At 43.0% G+C, this 23,359-nt stretch overlaps 1 protein-coding gene across 6 annotated transcripts in view; it reads left to right on the top strand.

Annotated features, from left to right (window-relative positions):
- Window positions 1-23,359, top strand: part of FAM47E (family with sequence similarity 47 member E) — a 55,472-nt gene that overhangs the window by 15,047 nt on the left and 17,066 nt on the right. For all 6 annotated transcript variants that reach the window (XM_075544177.1, XM_075544174.1, XM_075544179.1 and 3 more), the window contains exons 3-5: window positions 535-674; window positions 10,373-10,517; window positions 16,561-16,764. In XM_075544177.1, coding sequence (XP_075400292.1) covers window positions 535-674; window positions 10,373-10,517; window positions 16,561-16,764 — 489 coding nt within the window. The remainder of the gene's footprint in view (window positions 1-534; window positions 675-10,372; window positions 10,518-16,560; window positions 16,765-23,359) is intronic.

Genomic DNA, 23,359 nt, shown 5'->3' with positions numbered 1-23,359 from the left:
AACACGTTTGTTTGTTTGTTTGCTTAGAAAATGATTATGTTGAATGCTTGGGAGTTATAAGGAGGATAAGTGTCAGTGTTTCTCCTGCCCCTGCCACACACACCCCTCCCCCCCCACAGGTAAGAGTTCTCTTGGAGGCGAGAGCAGCCTTCTTTCCTCTGTCCCTTGTAAAAAACACAAGCAGCAGCAATAAATGGCATCATCCAGTGAAACCATTCCGATTCTTAGGTAGAGCCAACTGGAAATATTTGCCTTCTTTCCCCCTGAAGTTCTACGAATCTTTTTGTCTGGTGATTCTGGAAGAAGAAATCATGGGGGAAATTGTTCAGTCTTATTTTGGGGCATTTGAAGTTGGCTGTCATCTTAATAAGAGTAGACCATCTGCTCTCTCTCCCAAGGTCTTCTGAGTAGATTTGAAACTTTCAATTAGAAGCTGGTTGCTTAACTGTCTGTGGCATCGGGGAGTCCTTTAGAATTTCGGTTCCCCATTTTTGCAGCCTATTCTTTTCCTCCCACACCTTTTTCTGTTTGCAGCTCTTACTGAAAGTTCTGGAAGTGTTAGACCCTGACCGGCAGCTGGAGGACACGTGGGCTTATTGTCAGGACCCTAGGAAAAGGATGAAGGAACCCGCAGAGCCTGTAAGCAAACCTTCTACAGATGTCTCTCTGAGGCCGTAAGTATTTCCTTAGTAACCTCTGGCTCATTCCTGTCACCTGAGGAAAGATTCTTGGAATTACCTTCCCGAAGATTTTCTGTCATATGAATTCTTAATTAACTATTTTATTAATCATTCTACTGTGGGGAATCTTACAAATCTCATAGCAATATATCATTTGATTATATCAAGCACATTTGTTCATATATTGCCATAAACATTTCCAAAACCTTTTCTTTCTACTTGAGCCCTTGGTATCAGCTCCTCTTTTTCCCCTCCCTCTCCTCCCCTCGTGAATCATTGATCAATTATATATTGTTGTCGTTATTTCGTGTCTCTGATAATTTTTTTTATTGTGAATTCACGGGGGAATTTATCTTTCAAACGATCAACTCTGCTTGCAATAGTCAAGCCACGCGTCCACTCTCCCTCACCTGTCCCACTGGCTCCCTTGATTCCTCTTTCCTTCTCCCGGATCCCATCCTCTTTGCCCTCTGAGTCAGTCAGTATCTGTCTGCTTTCTAGTCCATTGCTCTGTTTTCCAACCCTTACACTCCCTCCTGTGGGCCCTCGGGTGTCTGTTCTTTTAGGCGTGTAAGTCTTTGTCCTGGTTTTTATATTTATTGTAGTGGGCCCATACAATATTTGTCTTTTTGTGATGGATTAACTTCACTCAGTATAATGTTCTCCAGGTCCATCAGTGTCATGAGGTACTTCATAGTTTTGTAACTGGGTTTTATGCAGAGTATTCCAGTGTGTGTGTGTGTGTGTGTGTGTGTGTGTGTGTGTGTGTGTGTGTACGCCAAATGTTCTTTTACCATTCTAATACTGATGGGCATCTGGGCTGTTTCCAACTTTGTCATTGTGAATAGTGCTGCGATGGACACGGGAGTGCACATGTCTGTTCATATTATGGCTCTCACTTCTTCAAGGTGTGTGGCAGTTACATAACATCCTATCAACTTGTGAAGGGGTGGAGTCTAGCCTGTCAAACAGGTTACAGCTTTATGGCCTCATTTGGAGGCATGAAGGAGATAAATAGCTCACTGGAGGCTAGATACACTCACTCTCTGCTTGATATTTCTGCCGACAAGACACCTGGATCTATGCCCGAGCCCTGGAGCTGGAGGAGCCACGTGGATAACCTTGCCAGAATTGAGATGCTTCCACTGTCACTGGAGCCACAAGACCTTTCACCCACTGCCCTGTGATTTGCCTGCATTCAGCGTCTTTGCAAGTGTTGCATGAGTTTGAAGAGGAATTTAAGATTGGTATCAAACATATAGGCTAATATCGGACTTATGGACTTGATCTGAACTGGGCTGGGATATTTTCTTAATATACAACTGCTCTTTTATATAAAGCTTTCTCTTATACACATATGTGTATTTATGAACTTGTTTCTCTAGTTCAGCCAGACTAACACAGGGTATATACCCTAAAGCAGCAGAGAGATTGCTGGGGCATATGGGATTTCCATTCCCATCACTGCCTACAGTGATTTGTACCTCTCTTTCTGCACCCCCACCAGCATTTGTTATTTTCTGTTTGGGGTTTTTTTCCAATTAGCCAGTCACTTTCCAAAGTTTTTCATTTTTAGGATAGTCTAAGGAATCAAAGTAATTAAATTCCCGAGTAGGAAAAGGAGTAGTACTAATTTCTTAAATGGATGTGAATTAATCAACAAAGGAGGAACCCTGGTGGAGTAGTGGTTTACAAATTGGACTGCTCACCTCAAGGTCAGCAGTTCAAAATCCCCAGTCACTCCAAGGGAAAAAGATGAAACTGTCTACTGTAGAAAGTCACAGTCTACGAAACTCACAAGAGCAGTTCCACTTTGTGTGATAAGGTCAGTATGAGTTGGCGTCAACTCAATGGCAGTGAGTTTGGTTTGGTTTTGGAAAATATAGGGTTGTACCTACCTGACTCTGGAAGAAATTCTTGGATATTGAATACTCTATCCCCAAAGTTCTCCTAGTCAGCATGATTTCTACCAGTAGTTGATCAGATAACAAATAATAAAGGGTTGTGTAAGTCTGAGTAGACTAGGGAAACAAATTCATAAACACTCATATATATATCAAAGAGATTTATATACAAGAGCAATTTAATTTGATAAAATGTCCCAACCCAGTCCAGATGAAGTTCATAAGTCTAATCTTAGCCTATATGTCTGAACCAATCTATAAAGTCCTCTTCAGGCTCATGAAATACATGCAATGATGCCGAATGCAGGAAGATCATAGGGCAGTGGGCTGGAAGTCTTGTGGATCCAGTGGCATTATAAGCATCTCAGCACAGGCAGGGGTCTTTACGTGGTTTCTTCAGCTCCAGAGGTCTGTTTGCATCAGGGTAGGTCCATGTGGCTTCTCCAGCTTCCAGGGCGTAGCGTCATGTGTCTTGTCAGTAGAGCATGTTTCAGGGAGTCAGCAGAGAGAGAGACATGTCTCCCACCTCCAAGGAGGAAATCCAAGAATTCCCAGAATCCTCAGAGGAAGGCCATGCCCACACAGAGGCCTCATGGGTTATGACCCAATCGACAGACTAGACTCCGTCTCTTCACTCTTAATCCTCAATTTGACAAATGATTATATAACTACCACAGACCACCCCTTGTCAATTTGATACTTTCACCTAACTCTTTAGCCGTATATAATTTTCAAACAAACACGAATAAAATCATCTGTACCTAACAGGATAAAACTAAAATGCATACAATTCAATATGTGTTACCCTCATTTAAACATAATATTCTATAAGTCACAAAATTAAAATATCCTATGCCTAACAATTGCAGTTAAGTAACACCTACACCTTAAGCCTATAATCCTATGAAGATATTACCCTACCTATGAAAGTTGTAAGCCAACCACTTTATGCCTTTATCCACCCATTTTAGATATCCAATTTCTATACTACCTACTTACATCAACCCAGTGCTCTGAGGAGACAAGCATGTTCTTTGACATGAAGAGTCTTCATTCCAATTGGAACCTTTGAGTCTGCATCCATAAGCAAAGCCAAATCAGGACAGGCCATCCATAAAGTCAGCCACAATATACAGCAGTTCACAGGCTCAAAAATCTTCTCTTTAACTGGTTTGGTTCTGGTCAATTCAATGTGGGCTGCCTCACTTAGCCTCACCAGGGTGCCCATTGGTCACCTTGCCTTTAGATCATGGCCCCATCACAAATTCTCAACAAGCCTAGCCCCCTTGTGCTAGGTCATTAACTTCAGATCAGTCAACCTGCTGTGGTCTTCTCTAGTCCCTGTAAACCAGATCCACGGGTGTGGACTCAACCTGTCTCTCTATTGCTGCTTTTCTCCCACTTCTACTCAGCAAGTGGATCCAGGTGGTCACCTAGTTAGCATTTCAGCCTGCCCACAGGCTCCCTTTAACATTCAGTCCTATAGAGAAGTTTTCTTCATGGTTCCAGATATTTTCCAGCATCTGGCAAAAAGTACTAGAGTTCAACTTCAAAAGGCCAAAGAGTTCCTTCCCTCTCCCCCACTTTCTTTAATGTGTCAAGAGTGGCCCTTTAGAAAGGCTCTTCGAATGCGAATGTCCTGAGTACTCCCAAACACTGGGTGGGGCTATCTCTTCAGATCTTTCTTTGCAGGTGTGTTCTAAACCCATTTAAGGATCCAATTTTAATGGCTAAAGACAAGTGGACTTACAAAGTCTCTATTTTCATACTTCCCAATAAACATTTCTATAAATCATAAGCAGAAGAAATCCGTATAAACAAAGTAGAATCAGACACTAAACTCAATTCTTAAGCAGTCAAGTTCAATCCTTATTTAGCTTATCTTAATTCTTATATAAACTATTCTATTGATACAAAATATGGAATTAAACCTCTGAGAGTATCAAGCCTGTTCCAGACTTTCTGTCAGTGATTTTGACCTTCTGTCGGTCATTTTCCTTAAGTAGCAGGGTTTCTGAGACATCCAAATGGCAGTTTCTACCCCTGGGCTCAAAATATACATTAATCAAATTCATGTTTGCCATTTCACACAGGAAGAACCAAAGACTGCAACCAAATAAAGTAATCAACACTTTAGCATCCCATATTCTTTCTAGAAAATGACTCAGTAAACTGCATGGGCATATCTGACTTCTGGCTAGCCAAAGAAGAAACACTACCATGAAGGAGAAGTCAAAGAAACATGCACTCTCTATATTTATGATTTGTTTCTACAGTACCGCCCTCCTGGTACCATAATGATTATATAACTACCACAAGGGTTAACACAGGGATTTGTACAAAATGATAAGCATTTCAAACATTATATGGTCATTCTTCCAATGCACCTCTAATTGGATTTGAAACATAACTAAAACATAATTTGCTTTTTCACAGTGGCAGTTACATAATCTCCTGTCAACTTGCTAAGAGGTTGAATCTAGCCTGTCAATCAGGTCATAGTCAATGAGGTCTCTGTGTGGGCATGACCTTCTCCTGAGGATTCTGGGCCCTCCTATCTACCTCCCTGGAGGTGGGACACACACTCTCTGTTTTATCTTTCTATTGATGAGACATGTGGAGCTATGCTGATGGAGCCAAAGCCCTGGAGCTGGAGGAGCCATGTGGAGACCCATGCCAGTGCTTGCACCCCAGACTAACACATTCACCTTCACTTATTAGTCTAAAGCCTTTTATTTGAGTATGGGTCTACTAATGGAAGTTTTCTGGTTGTCTTTTTTAAAATTTTTTTCATAAACCACACCAGTAATGCAGAAGAGAACCTGGGATTCCCTTGGGCTGCCTTGCTCCCAGGTAGACGATGGACAGAGCTGAGAGGGGTGGGTCCATACGCTCTCCCCTGAGGCTCCAGAGAGGACAGTGAATGGGTGGACTGAGGGGTCAGAAGTAGAGCTACTGTCTCCTGGCAGGAAATGCCAGATGTGAGAAAGAAACATATCCCCCTAAGAAACGTAAATGACTCAACACAATGGATTCTTCCTCCATGTTGGAAACCAATGCGACTCCTGGAGCTCTCTGTGCCCATACCAGTCATGCCGACGGTGGCCACACTATGATAAATGTGGATAATGTTGTGAAGGATGGGCTTTTAGAACCCCCCACATTCTTCAGCTTCCACTAGAGAAGTAATTACAAAAGTAAAATCTTTTGTCCCAAATCTCCTTATAGCAAACATTCTAATTACACTTATAATATTTGATTAAATGTTAGTGAATTGAGAACATAAGAATGTGAAGCAAAAGAAAATTGCTCCTACAACAATTAAGCTTAATGCTTTGGAAAGGTTCTATTAAGGTGAATTTATTTATGAGAAATAAATCAATCAAAGTGGATGTCAGAAGAAACTCTGAAGCTCATTCTTAATTGTAGAGTAGCTAAGGCAAAAGCAAGTAATGCATGCCCTATGATTTATAATTACTAGTTCTTTAAAGTGTAGAGAGGACTTAGAGATACTTGAGGCATGCGCTGAGATTTTTTTTTACAAATCATGTACAAGCCTGAGAAGACAAAGTAAACTATTATAATGAAATGTGCAAAGACTTAGAGCAGGGGTCCTCAAACTTTTTAAACAGGGGCCCACTTCACTGTCCCTCAGACCATTGGAGGGCCGGACTATAGTTTTTTAAAAAAACTATGAACAAATTCCTATGCACACTGAATAAGTCAGTTGCCAAGCAGGACAAGCAGTGAGGCTAAAACACCCGGTAGACTGGATAAATGTCCTCGGTAGGCCTCACGTGGCCCCAGGCTATAGTTTGAGGACCACTGAAGGTGAACAAACGGCCATCTAGCTCAGAAGAAACAAAGCCCACATGGAAGAAGCACAACAGCCTGTGTGATAACGAGGTGTCAAGGGGATCAGGTATCAGGCATCAAGGAACAACAAATCATATCATTGTGTGCTCGCCTTCCCTATACGATCATCGCTGAAGATAAATGGGTGCATAAGCAAATGTGAAGAAAGCTGATGGTGCCTGGCTATCAAAGGAGATAGTGTCTGGGGTCTTAAAGGCTTGAAGGTGAACAAGCGGCCATCTAGCTGAGAAGCAACAAAGCCCACAAGGAAAAGCACAACAACCTGTGCAATCACGAAGTGTTGAAGGGATGAGGTATCAGAAATCAAGGAACAAAACATCATATCATTGTGAATGAGGGGGAGTGCAGATTGGGGACCCAAAGCCCCTCTGTGGGCAGCTGGACATCCACTTACAGAGGGAGGAGACAAGCTGGTCAGGGTGCAGTGCAACTCCTCTAGTTCTTGGGTTCTTCCTCTCCCCCACTATCATGATTCCAATTCTACCTTACAAATCTGGCTAGACCAGGGGATGTACACTGGTATAGATAGGAATTGGAAACAGGGAATCCAGGACAGTTGAACCCTTCAGGACCAGTGGTGAGAGTGGTGATACTAGGTGGGTGGAGGGAGGGTGGGGTGGAAAGGGGGAGATGATTACAAGGATCAACATATAACCTCCTCCCTGGGGGATGGACAACAGAGAAATGGGTGAAGGGAGACTTTGGACAGTGTAAGATATGACAAAATAATAATAATTTATAATTATCAAGGGTTCATGAGGGATAAGGGAGCAGGGAGGGAGAGGAGAAATGAGCTGATACCAAGGGCTCAAGTAGAAAGAAAATGTTTTGACAATGATGATGACAACAAATGTACAAATATGCTTGACACGATGGATGGATGGATTGTGATAAGAGTTGTACAAGTCCTGAATAAAATTATTTTTAAAAAGAGAAGACCTAGAGTCAGAAAACCAAAAAGGAAAAACTCAGAAGAAAGATGGTGCTCACTATTTGTTGAGTAAATGACTAGAAGCAAGCTGTTAATCAATGCTCCAGGGTACTCAGAGGACATGTGAGAGACCCTGTGAGGCGTCCTCCTTGAGGAAAGGACTTGTTGAGACATCAAGGAGGATGAGAGAGTGGAGAAGGCTTTCCAGTCATGTAGAAAAGCACGGGCAAAGGCCCTGTGGCTGGAGGGAGCATGAGAATTTCATAGAACTGAGAGAAATCCACTATGGCTAGAGCTTAGAGAGAGGGAGGCTGGTACTCCCAGAATCATCTACAGAGACAGGCAGGGGCCAAGTCAGGAAAGATGGGAGGTTAAAAGTTAGTTTTATTGGTGGAGTAACAAGAACCTATTGAATGCCCAAAATTGCATGCTAATGTTCATAACAGTATTATTCATTATATCCATAAGGTGGATACACCCCGCATTAACATTACGACATGAAGGTGTCCATTAACAGATGAATGGATACGTAAATTATTCCATCATGAAAGGAATGGCCATGATATATGCTGCAGCATGGGTGAATCACGAAAATATTATGTGAAGTAAAGGGAGTTAGACACAAACAACCACATATTAATTTTTTTATAGGAAATTTCCAAAATAGATAAATCCATAGGTTACTGGTTGCCAGGGCAGGGGAGGCCTGTGAGTAATTGTTACTGAGTGTGAGCTTCCTTGGGGATGGGAAGGATAGGGGTGTTCGGAAATCTACTAAAAACCATTGTGTTGTACACTTTCTTTCTAAAGATCATTTTGCATTGTACACTTTCAAAGGATGATTTTTTTTGACAGGCAAATCATATCGCAAATGTTAGAAGTTGTTGAAGAGGCTTAATCATCTGGGGGTGTGTTATAGGAGGGGGCATCAAAAAGTCTGTGGGAAAATGGAATGAAATGATAATGGGACTTTTCCTATAAACTCTTTAAAACTTTCTTGTGTATCCAGATTTACATTTGGAAATGATTGATTTGACTATGGGTGAAGAATCTACTGGGGATTGGGCAGCGGCAGACACACCGAATGATTCTGAGGACAACGAGTCCAAAGCAACCAGACTTGTTAATGGGATAGATTTTAGGAACCAAGGAGAGAAAGGTCTCTCCTACTTGTCGAGATCGTCTGAGTCTTGGACTGGCCAAACCAGCTTTGGTAGAATTAAGCATAGCGATTTGGTCACTTATTTGGCACATGTCCTAATAAATTAAAAACAGGATAATTTTGTAATCTAGAAAAGGACATCTTGTTTGTAAAGTAGAGAATCAGGAGAACCCTCAACACAGTGAATTGAAATGATGACTGCCACAATGGGATCAAATATAGCATTGATTGTGAAGATGGAGCAAGACCAGGCTGCATTTCTTTGTGTTCTACATAAGCTCGCCATGAGTTGGTGGGGACTCATGGAAAGTAACAACAGCAAGTAATTTAAAGAATCGACTTGTAATGGTAAACTGCAATTTTGTTATAACTCATAGTGATAGAGTTGTCTTTATGATATTGATAGGAGAGTGTGATAGTTGGAAGATTAAAATATAATTTGCATGGGCTGGCTATGAGTTGGAATCCACTCAATGGTAGTGAGTTGGATTGGGTTGCAAGAGACTGATAGAAATACTTGTTTGCCTCCACTCAAGTACTCCCTCAATGCAAGAATACTTTATTCTATTAAATTAGCATTCTATGATACTCACCTTCCCAACACAACCACTGAAGACAAAGTGGATGAATAAGCAAATGTGGTGAAGAAAACTGATGGTGCCCAGCTATCAAAAGATATAGCATCTGGGGTCTTAAAGGCTTGAAGGTAAACAAGTGGCCATCTAGCTCAGAAGCAACAAAGCCCACTTGGAAGCAGTACACCAGCCTGTGTGATCACAAGGTGCTGAAGGGATCAGTTATCAGGCATCAAAGAACAAAAAATCATATCATGTGCTCACCTCCATGATACGATCGCTGAAGATAAAGTGGGTAAATAAGCAAATGTGGCAAAGAAAGCTGATGGTACCCGGCTATCAAAAGAGATGGCATCTGGAGTCTTAAAGGCTTGAAGATAAACAAGCGGCCATCTAGCTCAGAAGCAACAAAGCCCACATGGAAGAAGCATACCAGCCTGTGTGATCACGAGGTGCCAAAGGGATCAGGTATCATCAGAACAAAAAATCTTACCATAGTGAATAAGGAGGGGGAGTGTGGAATGGATACCCAAAGCCTATTTGCAGACCACTGGATATCTCCTTACAGAAGGGTCACGGGGAGGAGACGAGCCAGTCAGGGTGTGTTGTAGCAATGATGAAAATACAACTTTCCTCTAGTTCCTAAATGCTTCCTCCATCCTCCACTCTCCACTATCATGATCCCAATTCTACCTTGAAAATCTAGCTAGACCAGAGGATGTGCACTGGTACAGATAGGAACTGGAAACACAGGGAATCCAGGGCGGATGATCCCTTCAGGACCAGTGGTGAGAGTGGCGATAGTGCGAGGGTAGAGGGAGGGTGGGTTGGAAAGAGGAAACCGATTACAAGGATCTACATGTGACCTCCTCCCTGGGGCACAGACAACAGAAAAGTGGGTGAAGGGAGATGTCGAACAGGGCAAGATATGACAAAATAATAATTTATAAATTATCAAGGTTCATGAGGGAGGGAAGGGGAAAATGAGGACCTGATGCCAGGGGCTTAAGTGGAGAGCAAATATTTTGAGAATGATGAGGGCAATGAATGTACAAATGTGCTTTACACAATCGATGACTGTATAGATTGTGATAAGAGTTGTATGGACCCCTAATAAAATGATTGGAAAAAAAATACTTGTTTTCTCCTTGCTTTATGTTGATTTTTTTCCCACTGTGTGGTTTGAAGCACAGTTGGATTCCTTGACCTCAGATGGTAATCATTGATAATCTCATTATCCATAGTCCCCCGAAGACTCGTGTGTCTCATTCACACCAGTGGGTTTGTGAGGAAAAGAAGCCACAGGGAACAAACTTGCTCCATGGCCCTCTTCTCTACGACAACATTCGAGAAGGAGTCGATGACTTCTGCAGCTGGGTCACTGCCATTGTAAGTTAGAATCCCCATACTGGCCGACTTTTCACAGCCACTCTCAAAGTTGCTTTTATGGGGGGGGAAAGTCTTTGGATAAAATCCAAGCAAAATCAAAGGGATTGAAGTAGTCGTTGTCTCCCCCAATTTATGGACAAACAGGTTTTTGGTAGATGACACTTTACAGGCCTGCAGCCAATTGGAATGTTGTGACATCTCGCTCATCGCATCACTGTGGTTTCATATCCTTGTTTACCATTTCAGTGTCAAAGACCTCTTTTCCCCTCTGTCCTTCGCTTCTCCCTCCCCGTATCGTTCCCAGTTATCATGGCATGTATGTGCTTGGGTTGCTTTACAAGTCTATAGCCTCTGCCAAGAATATTTCTAAACTGAGGCCACTTTTGATTCTGCTCTTAAGGTCTGGCCTTGTTCTTGTCCCAGGCCTATTGTATTATATTACCTAGCCCTTTTCATTGGTTCCTGGAGAGATCTAGAGTTTTTAGATGTCTGGATGTGATGCTTTCCTTGGACTCAAGGCCTCCCAGTATTTGCAGCTCCCTACTCGGCCAGTTTCCAAGTATTAATCAGTTTTAGGCCGTGTAGCAGTTAGGACTGCTTCACTGGCAGGACTGCTTCACACGGTTCAGATTAGACGAAGGGAGTAAGATAAACACCCAGAGCTCCGGGCACATCTGACTCCAGGACCTGAGATGGTTTTAGATGTTTCCATCTTTCTTGGCTGCTCTCTTCTCTCTGACTACTTATGAAGGGGTACCCCACCCCAAAATGGATTTTCCTCCCCAAAGTTACATATTTAATGTTTTTTTAATCAAACAACCATATCACCTTCAAAGTACTCTCCATTATACTTAATGGACTCCATTCTTGGAAACTGTGATTCCATTCTTGGAAACATTTTTCAAACAAATCTGTTTGATGGCCGACAGCATCTCCCTTGTTTTCTTCTTCTGCGTAATCAAATCACTGTCCTTTCATGTCCCTCTTCATTCCTGGAAACAAGAAGTTGCACAGAACAAGGCTAGGTGAGCCAGGTGTGTGGGGCAAGAGAGACATGCTGTTTTTTGCCAACAACTGGCACACAGAGATGGCAGGCGTGTTGTCGTGGTGACAAAACCAGCCCCCTGCATGCCACAAATCAGGCCATTTTTGGCACATACTGTTACGCAATCTTTTCAGAAACTTTCTTTCGAAAGCTTGATTAATAGTCTGACCTAGTGGAACGAACTCCAAATGCACTGTGAGTCAACATTTTCATCCTTTTGGGAAGTTGACAGATGTCCAGAACGAGGTTTGTCATCAATCGACATCTCACCTTTTTTGAAATGAGAAACCACTTATACACTTGAGTTTTTCTCATAGCGCTGATATTGTAAGCTGTGTTCAATATCACAACCGTTTTTGTGGTATTTTTCCCAAGCAGGAAACAAAAATTCACAGCCACATGTTGTTCTCTTAAATCGGCCATCACAAAAAAACAAGGTTTGAGTGAAACTGCTTTTATGAAAAAATGTACTGTAACCAGAGAGAACCTTCTCAGGTACTGCCACTGGGCGCACTAACTCAGAGCAAGTTGCTCAATGCTCCCCTAGCGGGAAAAATGTGTACTACAAAAGCTCCTCTCTACCCAGTGGAGCTTTTCCCCTTTGGGGTGAGGGTGGGGGTATCCCTTTATATTTCTTAAGCTCTGATTGTGTAGTGATTATCCGTTGAACTACTGTGTTAGTCCAGTTTACTAGAGAAACAAATTCATAGACACTTATGTGTGTAAGAGAGTTTTATATCAAAGAGTAATTGTATATTAAGAAAACATCCCAACTCAGTCCAGATCAAGTCCATAAGTCCAGTATTAGCCCATAAGTCTGATACCAGTCTATAAATTCCTCTTCCAACTCACACTACACATGCAATGATGCTGAATGCAGGAAGATCACAGGCCAGTGGGTGGAAAGTTTTATGGATCTGGTAGCTGTGGAAGCTTATCAGCATTGGCATGGGCTTCCACGTGGCTCCTCCAGCTCCAGGACTCTGGTTCCATCAGCATAGCTCCATGTGGCTTGTCAACAGGAATGTGAAGCAGAAAGAGTGTGTGTCCCGTCTCCATGGAGGAAGACATGAGTTCCCAGAATCCTCAGGAGAAAGCCATTGCATGGATGCCTCATTGGCTATGACTTGATTGACAGGCTAGACTCCACCCCTTCACTCAAGTGGACAGATTATGTAACTGCCACAACTACTAACAACAAGGTCAGCAGTTCAAAATCACCAGCCCCACAGGGGCAGTTTTATGTTGCCCTATTGGGTCACTATGAGTAAAAATCGACTCAATGGCACTGAGTTTTTTGGGGTGTTTTTGTAGTCTTTCTCCAAGAAATGAGAGAAGTTGCCACTAAAATTCTCAGACTTGTGTCCTATTAGTGAACAACCTTAGTGGGAATAAGCAATCCTTTTCTAAAAGGGGAAAGTCTAGGCTTTACTTTCAGCAGGCTGAGTTGAATCACATGTCTGTGCCTGAATTAGCCACTGGAACTAGGGAGGAGGAATATGCTGATTGTTTAGGCCAGGCCACGTGCCTCTCCCTGAATCCAAAATGGGCTAGGAGGGTAGGATTTCAACCTCAGCTGCAACGGACTGACTGAGATTTGGGCAATGAGGTTCCCTAGAGGAGACTTGGATTGAGAATGCTGAGAAACTCATCACGTCCTTCAGGCCCGGAGCTGGAACTCCTGTTTATCTATAATCTGGCCGGGGAAATTGCCTCACCCCAGCTGTTCCATGACTTCCATCTCTGTGACTTGCTGCTCCTTTATTAGACAGAGTATTTAAGGAAACTTAGGTGAATTTAGACAGAACCCTGGTGGTGTAGTGGGCTATGCCTTTGGCTGTTAACCACAGGCCAGGAGTTCAATACCACCAGCAGCTTCACAGGAGAAAGATGAGGCTTTCTGTTCAGCCATGAGTCAGAATTGACTCCACAGGGTAGTTCTCCCTGTTTTATAGGGTTGCTGTGAGTCAGATTTGACTTGATAGCAGTGAGTCTGATGTTTGTTTGTTGGTTTGTTTTGAAGCTAGTTTACCTTGTTTGCGGAAAGTGAGGAGGACTTGGCAGACCTCTAATGAAGGTTGTGGATTGTAGCCTTCAGTACGGATCCCAGTCCTCACAACTGGACCAATGGGTAACGCGGAGAATGGAGAAAAGATTGAAGTTGCCAAGAATCTCGTCTTGCTTGGACTCACCGCAATGCCCTTGGAGATCAAATGACGCATTGCATTGGGTAGATCTGCTGCACAAGAGCTCTTTAAGGAGTTGAAAACCAAAGATGGTACTTTGAGAACTAGAGTGCACCTGGAAAATGGAGGAAGACTCGATGCATTTGAATTGCACTGCTGGCAAAGAATACAGAAAGTACCATGGACTGCTACAAGAACAAACAAGTCTGTCTTGGAAGATGTACAACCTGAATGTTCCTTAGAAGCAAGGATGGTGAGACTTCACCTCACAGACTTTCACTCTTGGTAAGTGGAGGAACAACGAAATAGAGGAAGACCCTGGACAAGATGGAGTGACACCGTGGCTGCAGCAATGGGCTCCGGCAGAGGAACAACTGTGAGGATGGCACAGGACCGGGCAGTGTTTCCTTCTGTTGTGCATGTAGTTGCTATGGGTCAGAGCCAACTCTATGGCACTTAAAATCAACAACAGCAGGCTAGTTTACCAGAGTTGCTAAACTAGTACCCTCCAAAAAGCCAAAGCTGTTGCAGGGCAGTGGATTCTGAGCCAGGGTGGACCATGTCTTACAGAGTAGAACTGTGCTCCACGTGGTCATGATCTCTGCAGAGGGAGATCACCAGGGTTCCTTCCGCTGAGCTGCTGGGCAGGTTTGAACTGCCAGCTTTTTGTTTAGCAGCCAAGCCCAAGCCATCTGCGTTGTCCGAGCACTTACTGCTAACCTGCCTCATTGTGGTTGAGCTAATCCAGGCTCATAGCGACCCTGGAAGACCCAGCTGAGCTGCCCCATTGAGTTTTTGGGATCTTAAACCTCGATAGGAGCTGACAGCCTCATCTTTCTCCAGTGGGTGCCTAGTGGGTTCAAAGCACTGTCTGTGGTCGGCAGCACTCAATGCCTAGCCCACTATGCCATCAGGAAAGTCTGTGGAGCACAGTTCTGCTCTGTAACATAAGGCCCACAAGGAGTCAGAATTGACTCCACTGCAACAAGTTGTGGTTTTTTGGAGCCTAGTGGTTTAGCTAGTCTGGTGACTGGCCATATCTTCATTTCCTATGACCTAAGCCCCCTCTACCTCTGTTCTGCTACCTAGGCCCTGCTGCAATCAGCCTGCACTATCCTCACCACATCAATGGAACACTTTCCTTCTGCACTATTGAACGACTCCTTTTCACCTTATTGATTCCAATTGTTCTGCTTCTGCTCCATTGTGATTGCGGCTCAGTTTTGACTGTCCTGTTCTCTTTGCAGACCCGATTCTCTTCCAAGACCCCTCTCCCTGAACTTCACTCCACCATCTATCTGTTCCAGGCTGCCAGTGGCCTCCTTCTCTTTGTTCTTCCCAGTGTAGATTGCTCCAGCTGGGATTATTTTTAAAACATCTTTATTGTCCCCTCGGTTAAAGTTCACATAAAGAATTCAGTTCCGTTCAGTAATTCATACACAGATTGCCCACAGACACAGGTTGCCATCGCTGCAGTATGTCAGCACGCTCCCCGTTTTCACAAAGGAATGCCTGCTTCTCGCAGAGCGTCAGCTCTTTTTAAAACTTGTTATTTTGTGGTAGGTGGGCGTTACATTGCAGCTCATTTTTGTGTTCAGCAATTCATCAAACCTCCCGCTAGCTTGCCCTGTCCCTAACCTGCACCTCCCTCCTCTTGTGGAATATTATCCTCCTCTCCCCTAGCGAACACCTCTCCATGCTCTAACCTGCTGCTTCCCTCCCTTCTCCTCCCCTCCTGCCCTGGCAACCATTAAGGGCTGTTTCTTTTGGCATGAAAAACCTTTATGTTGGCACGCCCCCATTTTATAACAGGGGTTTCATACAGTAGTTGTCCTTTTGTGATTGACTAATATGACTCATCATAATGTCCTCCAAGTCCATCCATGCCATGAGATGTTTCACAGTTTGATCATTATTCTATAGTGATATGTAGTACGCCACTGTGTGTATATACCAAAATTTATCGATCCATTCTTCCACTGACGGGAATTTAAGTTATTTTCATCTTGTTGCTATTATGAATAGTGCTGCAATGAACATAGGTATGCATATATTGGTTTAATATTTGGATCTTATTTATGTATATATGTATGTGTATGTATATATACATGTGTGTATATATACACACACACATACAAATTCACACCATGTAGAGGGGTTGCTGAGTCATATGGTAGACAGATGACTATTGTTAAGAAATGATTAGTTACTGCTTGAGATAGGTAAAGTTTATTGTGTCAACCTGTCCAATAAACACATGTGGGTTAATTGATTGGTGGAAAGATAAATGGCTCAGTGAGCCTCACCTTTCGAGTTCTCAAGTCTCTTGCTTTGTGATGGTCGGACCAGGGTGCAGCTGCCTTAGCCAGTTCCCTGTTTCAGCTGGCAAAGCTCACTTCCTGTAAGACATCCCTGAGGAGAAGCCACATGGATCTACCCTGATGCAGCACTGGGTGCTGGAGCAGCCGTGTGGAAACCCCTGCCAGCGCTGAGATGCTTACATGTTCACTGATTAGACTTTCCTCCTGCAGTCAGCATCATTGCATGTGTTTTTGTGAGATGGAGGAGGACTTTGTGGATTGGTGTCAGACTTATGAGTTAATGTTGGACTTGTGGGCTTGGGCAGCACTGGGTTGGGATGTTCTCTTGATGTGCACCTACCCTTTATATAAAACTCTCTCTTATATATATGAGTTTCTGTGAATTTGTTTCTCTAATGTACCCAGACTAACACACTGCTCTTAGAGTAAAGCAGAAAGCAAGGAGCCTGTCACTATGTGACCTCAACTCATAAAATGTGGTACTATTCCAGGGAAGCTCAAAAATTGATGAAGAGTTCATCCTGCGACAGTTTGAAATTGACTGTGAGAACAAGCCAACCTGTGATGTGCTCCACACAATGAGATTAAACAAAGTTCCCCAGGACCGAAAATCTAGTGTGGGGCCAAGTAAACTACGGGAACCAGATCTGCCCTTCCGGGAACTTGACTCCAAAAAGAGACTCCAAAAACCACAGGTAATGACAAAATTGGTGGGGGCAGGCTAAAAATCAAATAAAATGACCAAGGGCTCAAGCAGAAAGAAAGTGTTTTGAGAATGATGATGGCAACAAATGTATAAATATACTAGACACAATGGATGGATGTCTGGATTGTGATAAGAGTTGTACGAGCCCCAATAAATTGATTTTAAAATACCAAAGAAAATGAAGTCATATTAAATTCTAGGATATTCTTGTGCTGGCCTTTTATGATAGAATTCTTGAATTTTTATGGTAGTCTCATTAACTCTAAATCATTATTCTTGAGCATATGCTTTTTTTTTTTTATAACCCGATCTTTAACAAATCACCCAGCTTGTAGATTGTTGTGAAGATGGACGATGAACAGAGAAAAACACGGTGTGTGCTCATGGACACCCTACAGCACTGTTTTTATACAATGTGTTGGAGTCTTGATGGTTATGAGTTGTGCTGCTAAGCTCTAGGTTGGCAGTTTGAAACCACCAGCTCCATGGGGAAAAGATAGAGCTTTCTACTCCCATGAAGAGTTATACTCTCAACCCCCCTAGGGACATTTCTACTCTGTCTTATAGAGTTGCTATGAGTCAGAGGCAATTCAATTGTGGTGAATTGGAAAACTACAATGTGTTAATGCAACTCATATAAGTGTGTATGTTATTAGTTGCTAGTGAGCCTAATTTTATGGGCGTGTTTATAATAAGATGATTAAAGTGAGAAAGTTAATCCTTTGGTATGAAAAGGACAGTGGTGGAGGAGGGAGGGGGGAATGAGAAGCTGATACCAATGGCTCAAGTTGAAAGAAAATGCTTTGAGAATGATGATAGCAATGTATGTACAAATTTACTTGACAGAATGGATGAATGTATGGATTGCGATAAGAGATGTAAGAGCCCTCAATAAAAGTATTTAATAAAAAAAATAAAGAAAAAGAAAGGGACAGTGGCTAGAAGGGCCATTGGGGCCTGCAATACATGAAAGAGCTATAGGGCTCTTCTCGCTGTAGCCTTTGTTACCCTCACAAAGTGGCCTTCATTTCCTAATGGACCTGTCTAAGAAGAAGGGGGAGATACTGGTTGGATTATGATTCAGCTATGAGTGATTGTTAAAAGAAATCACTGTCATTGCCACCCTGCTAAGTATAAAGTTGCCATCTCATAAGCAGCGAGAGAGAAGAGCCAGGAGTGTAGCATATCCTGTGGGCCCCAAGATCCCTATGCATTGAATGTTCTTGACCCACGACACAGTTATGGCACCAGAGGAGTGACACAGGAGCAGCAGCAGAAGGACCAGGATCCAGAGGATAAGACAAGTGGGCTTCCCAGCAGCCCACAGAACAAGTAGAGCTGCGTGTATTTGGGCAGGAGACTGGCTTGTGGAGTGTCTCTGAACGTCGACTGCGGGAGCTGGATTGGCTGAACCATAACGCAAGAGCTGAATGCCTTCAGGCTGGGGCTTACAGGAGAGTGGCATTCTAATCCATTGCATTGACAGTCCTAAAATAGTTTTATAACATTGCCCGGGCAGGATAGAGGCCAGGCCAAGTGACTGAGACCAGACAGAAGCCTGCAGACAGGCCCAGCAGAGAAGAAACTCCACTGCTAGGACAATGACATCTGAGCATTGCTCATCCGAACTGTCACCTGTTAGCTTCATTAACTCACCCTGTAATTGTGGATATGACCTGTGAGTTCTGTGTGACCATGGCAATGAATCGTCTAGCACAGCCACAGAAGTAGAGTGCCTATGCGTGAGGGAGGCTCGGGGTCAGAATAGGGGGGAAAGAGGTGGACCTCAACATCATAGAAATTGGCCTTGGCATTGCTGATGTGGAGTTGATATTCCACGTCCAGGCAGCGCTGGAGCAGGTCAGGTGTCACCCACATCATTCATGTTTTTCACAACTCATGGTGCCCCCATGTACAAGCCTGCACTGGGTCACTAGGACCCAGGGGTGCTGGAGCCCATTATTGAGGCCCCTGGGGATTCTAAGTGCTCTGACCCAGAAGGATCCTCTTCCAGCATCCCATTGGACAGTTTTCTGCTGTGATCCCAGGGGGTTTTGATGGGCTAGTTTTCCAAAATAGATGGCCAGGCCTTTTCCCTCGTTTATCTTAGTCTGGAAGTTCTGCTGCCAAGAGTCACCCTGCTGGTATCAGAAATATCAATGGCGTAGTAACTTCCCACACCATAGCAAAACACAGATTCTCACGGTATGACAAACTGTCAGGGGGATGGTAGCCAAGGAAGAGAAGACACACACACACACACACAGAGGGGATGGGTGACAGAATTCTTTTGTCTCAAAATTAAAAGTTCTATTACTTCCAATCATTTCATACCATGACATAGAATTGTTGACATTATGTTTTCAATATTTTGGACAAGTTCATTAAAGTTCATAAAAAGCTAAAATTCAATTTACAATTGACCACGGTTGACCTCCCTATCTGGACATGCCTTATGCTTTCACTGACTCTCTTCTCTAAGGCTTATGGAAACCGCAGCCCATCGCTGGTACCAGCACTTCATGCTTTCCCTTCCCTCTGATTTTCCACAGAGTGAAACACACAGTGCTGCTAGACACGCAAAGTATGCTCATCACACGTGAGACCTGAACTGCTGCTTGTCCTGAACCCGGCTGAATCCAATTGCTCAACTCCTTGTATTGACAAATAATTGCACAAATGCTGCTTTATAAGCATTGGGGGTTATTGCCAAAATTGAACTTGTGACCGGCAGACAGAGGGTCAGTATGCAAAAGTTCAAAACACATCTTCACATGGTAACGCTTGCTTCTTAAAAAAAACCCAACCATTTTATGGGAGCGAATACAGATAACATTATCATCCCATAATTCAATCACATCAAGCAGTATTGTGCAACTGCTATCACAACTACTTTAAAAACATCCTCTTCCTTCTTGAACTGATATCAGCTCCCATTTGCCCCCTCCTCCACTGTACCCCCCCCCAAACCCTTATTCTAGTTTCTATCTCTATCGGTTATCAATCCTGGGTTTCATATACCAAAACACAGAAAAATATAGCAAAAATTCAAGTGGGCTACCCCCAACGACAAAATACATTAGAGATAAACCCCAAAGTGGAAAAAACAAGCAAGCAAACAAAAAATAAAAACCCCAAAACAACAACACAGAAAATATTGGAAACCAGATCAAGCCCAATGTGTAACACAGGGGGATCAAGTGACAAGATTTTAATTGCTCAAGTCAGGTTTATCATCTTGATCTTCTATAGTCTTCTCTCCAATGCAGTCTATCTAATCGGTAACCACTTTCCTCCCGTCCCTCTATTATGCAGAGGGGGAAATCGCCAGAGTCTTGTTTCCTGTGAAGAGCCCACAAATGTCTCTCAGGCTCCCACTGTCACCCACAGCCTCCTGAAAACCAGAGTCTCACAGATTCTTTAAACTCTGATACCATTCCCTCCTCTGACTTCAGATTGTATGATTGACAGTCCTCAGTGACTGATGATGGTGTGCTTCTTCCCTGTGGACTTAGTTGACATCTCACTTAGAGATGTTTGGAGATAAGCCTTTAAGACACCAGATGTCTTGTATGACATTGCTTGTGATGTAAATCTATGGATGCTAGGTCTTTCAGACTTTATATATCTGAAAATATCCTATCTACTTTCCCATTTAAAATATATTTATGGCTATAAAATTCTTGCCTTGTAGATTTTGTTCTGTTGTGCTATTTTTAAATTTCAAAGATGTTGCTCCCCTAACTTCTTCTTCATCTTTTTAAATCATTTTATTAGGGGCTCATACAACTCATATCACAAGCACATTTGTACATTCATTGCCCTCATCATTCCTAACTTCTTTCTTATACTACTACTGATAACATATTTTATATCATCCTCATCTTTGTTTTCTGAACATGATGCGTTTTTCCCTTGGACTGCTTTTAAGATTTTTGTTGGGCTGCAGTCTGTAAGGTGGACAGTTTGAAACCACCAGTGGCTCCGAGGGAGAAAGACAGACGTGCTACTATTGTAGACAGTTATTAACAGTCTGGGAAAGTCACAGGGGCACATCTACTCTGTCCTATAGGGTCACTATGAGTCAGTATTGAGTTGATGACAGTGAGAGAGAGAGAGAGATTGGTTATTATGTATCTGTAGTAAATATCTTCATATTTCTGGTGCTAGGGGGTTATTGTGATTCTTCAATATGTGAGTTTATGTTTTTTCATCAAATTTTTAAATTTTATGACCAATTTTTTTGTTTGTTTCTCATTGTCCTGCCTTCTGGGATTCTCATTCATTGCATGTGTATTAAGTTACTTGAAGTTGGAGGCCTAACCCTAATGCTAACCCTAACCGTAGGCCTAACCCTAACCCTAACCCTAACATTAGGCCTAACCCTAACCCTAACACTAGGCCTAACCCTAACCCAAACCCTAGCCATAAACAACAACAACAAAAAGTTACTTGAAGTTGTTCCACAACTCATTGCTACTCTGTCCAATCTCTTAATTCTCCTTCTGAATTCTATTGCTGTACCTTTAGGTACTCTAGTAATTTTCCTGAAATCTCTGGTGTGCTAGTAATCTCACTGAATGCATTTTTTCACCTCTAACATTATATTTTCTTGCCTTGGACAACACTCTCCTCCCACCCTACCCCACCCCACACACCATACGCAACCAGGTTATTTGGAAACAATTTGGTACTTTGGAGTTTTACTTCTTCTTTTTATTTTTTAATCATTTTATTGGGGGCTTGTACAACTCTTATCACAACCCATCTATCCATCCATTGTGTCAAGCACATTTGTACATTTGTTGCTGTTATCATTTTCAGAACATTTTTTTTCTGCTTGAGTTCTTGGTATCAGCTTCTCATTCCCCCCTCCCTTCTTCATAAACCCTTGATTATTTATAAATCGTTATTTTTTTCATATCTTACACTGATTGATGTCTCCCTTCACTCACTTTTATGTTGTCCAACTCCCTGGGAGGGGGTTACAGGTAGATCATTGTGATCTGTTCCCCCTATCTACCCCCACCTTTCCCTTAACCTCCTGGTATGGCTACTCTCAAGATTGGTCTTGAGGGGTTTATCTGTCCTGCGTTCCCTGTGTTTCCAGCTATTATCTATACCCATGTGCATGCTCTGGTCTAGCCAGATTTGTACAGTCAAATTGGGGTCCTGATAGTTGGGGGGGCGGAGCATTAAGAACTAGAGCAGCAGCGGTTCTCAACTTGTGGGTTGCGATCCCCTTGGGGGGTGAACAACCCTTTCACAGGGGTTGCCTGATTCATGACAGTAGCAAAATGACAGTTATAAAGTAGCAACAAAAATAGTTTTATGGTTGGGGGGACACCACCACATAAGGAACTGTATTCAAGGGTTGCGGCATTAGGAATGTTGAGAACTACTGAACTAGAGGAAAGTTGTATGTTTCATCTGCCGTATACTGCACCCTGCCTGGCTTGTCTCCTCCCTGAGACCCTTCTGTAAGGGGATATTCAATTGCCTATAGATGGGTTCTGGGTCTCCACTCCACACTCTCCTTCATTCACAGTGATATGATGGGTCTTTGATGCCTGATACATGATCCTATCGACACCTTGTGATCACACAGGCTGGTGTGCTTCTTCCATGTGGGCTTTATTACTTTTCAGCTAGATGGCCACTTGTTTATCCTCAAACCTTTGAGACCCCAGACGCTATATCTTTTGATAGCTGGACACCATCAGCTTTCTTCACCACATTTGCTTATGCACCCACTTTGTCTTCAGTGATCGTGTTGGGAAAGTGAGCATCATGGAATGCCAGGTTAATAGAACAAAGTGTCTTTGCGTTGAGGGGGAGTACTTGAGTAGTGGCCCAATGTCCAGTTGCTACCTTACTACTAAACCTATTGGCTTTTACATTTAAGTTTTGTTGGATGGGACAAAAGATACTCAGCCCAGGACCAATTATTCTCCACTAAGACAACCAAACCAAAATCAAACTCAATACCATTGAGTTGAGGCCAACTCATAGTATTACTATGTATAGGACAGAGTAGACCTGCCCCTGTGCGTTTCTGAGACTGTAACCGTTTTCTGAAGTAGAAAACCCTGACATGTTCTCACTGAACTGTGGTGGTTTCGAATCGCTGCCTGTGTGGATTATAGCCCATTGCATAATCCCTAAGCCACCAGGGCTCTTTCTAATAAGACAAGCCACCACGAATCTTTCACTCTGTCATACTGTGGTGGCTTACATGTTGCTGTGATCCTGGAAGCCATGACATCAATATTTCACATAATACCAGGTCACCACTGATGGTGAACAGGTTCCATTGGAGCTTCCAGACTAAGAAAGACCTGGCTATCTCCTTTGGGAACAAATGAGCAGTAGAACCTGTATAGCGAGCAGCAGCACACTGTCCAACATAGTGCCTGGAGATGAGTCCTTCCAGTTGGAAGGCACTCAAAATACTGCCTTCTCTGACTAGCGTTGATATTAATGAGGTGCATAGGACCTTTATTTGCTTGTGTGGCACAACTTGAAATAAGAGGGGTGTGTGTGTGTGTGTGTGTGTGTGTGTGTGTGTGTGTAGGGGGCAGTTG

The sequence above is a fragment of the Tenrec ecaudatus genome, chromosome 3 (genome assembly GCF_050624435.1).
Source record: "Tenrec ecaudatus isolate mTenEca1 chromosome 3, mTenEca1.hap1, whole genome shotgun sequence".
Lineage (NCBI taxonomy): Eukaryota > Metazoa > Chordata > Mammalia > Afrosoricida > Tenrecidae > Tenrec > Tenrec ecaudatus.
Note: the sequence above shows the minus strand (reverse complement) of the source record. Positions and strands in the feature narration are given on the sequence as shown.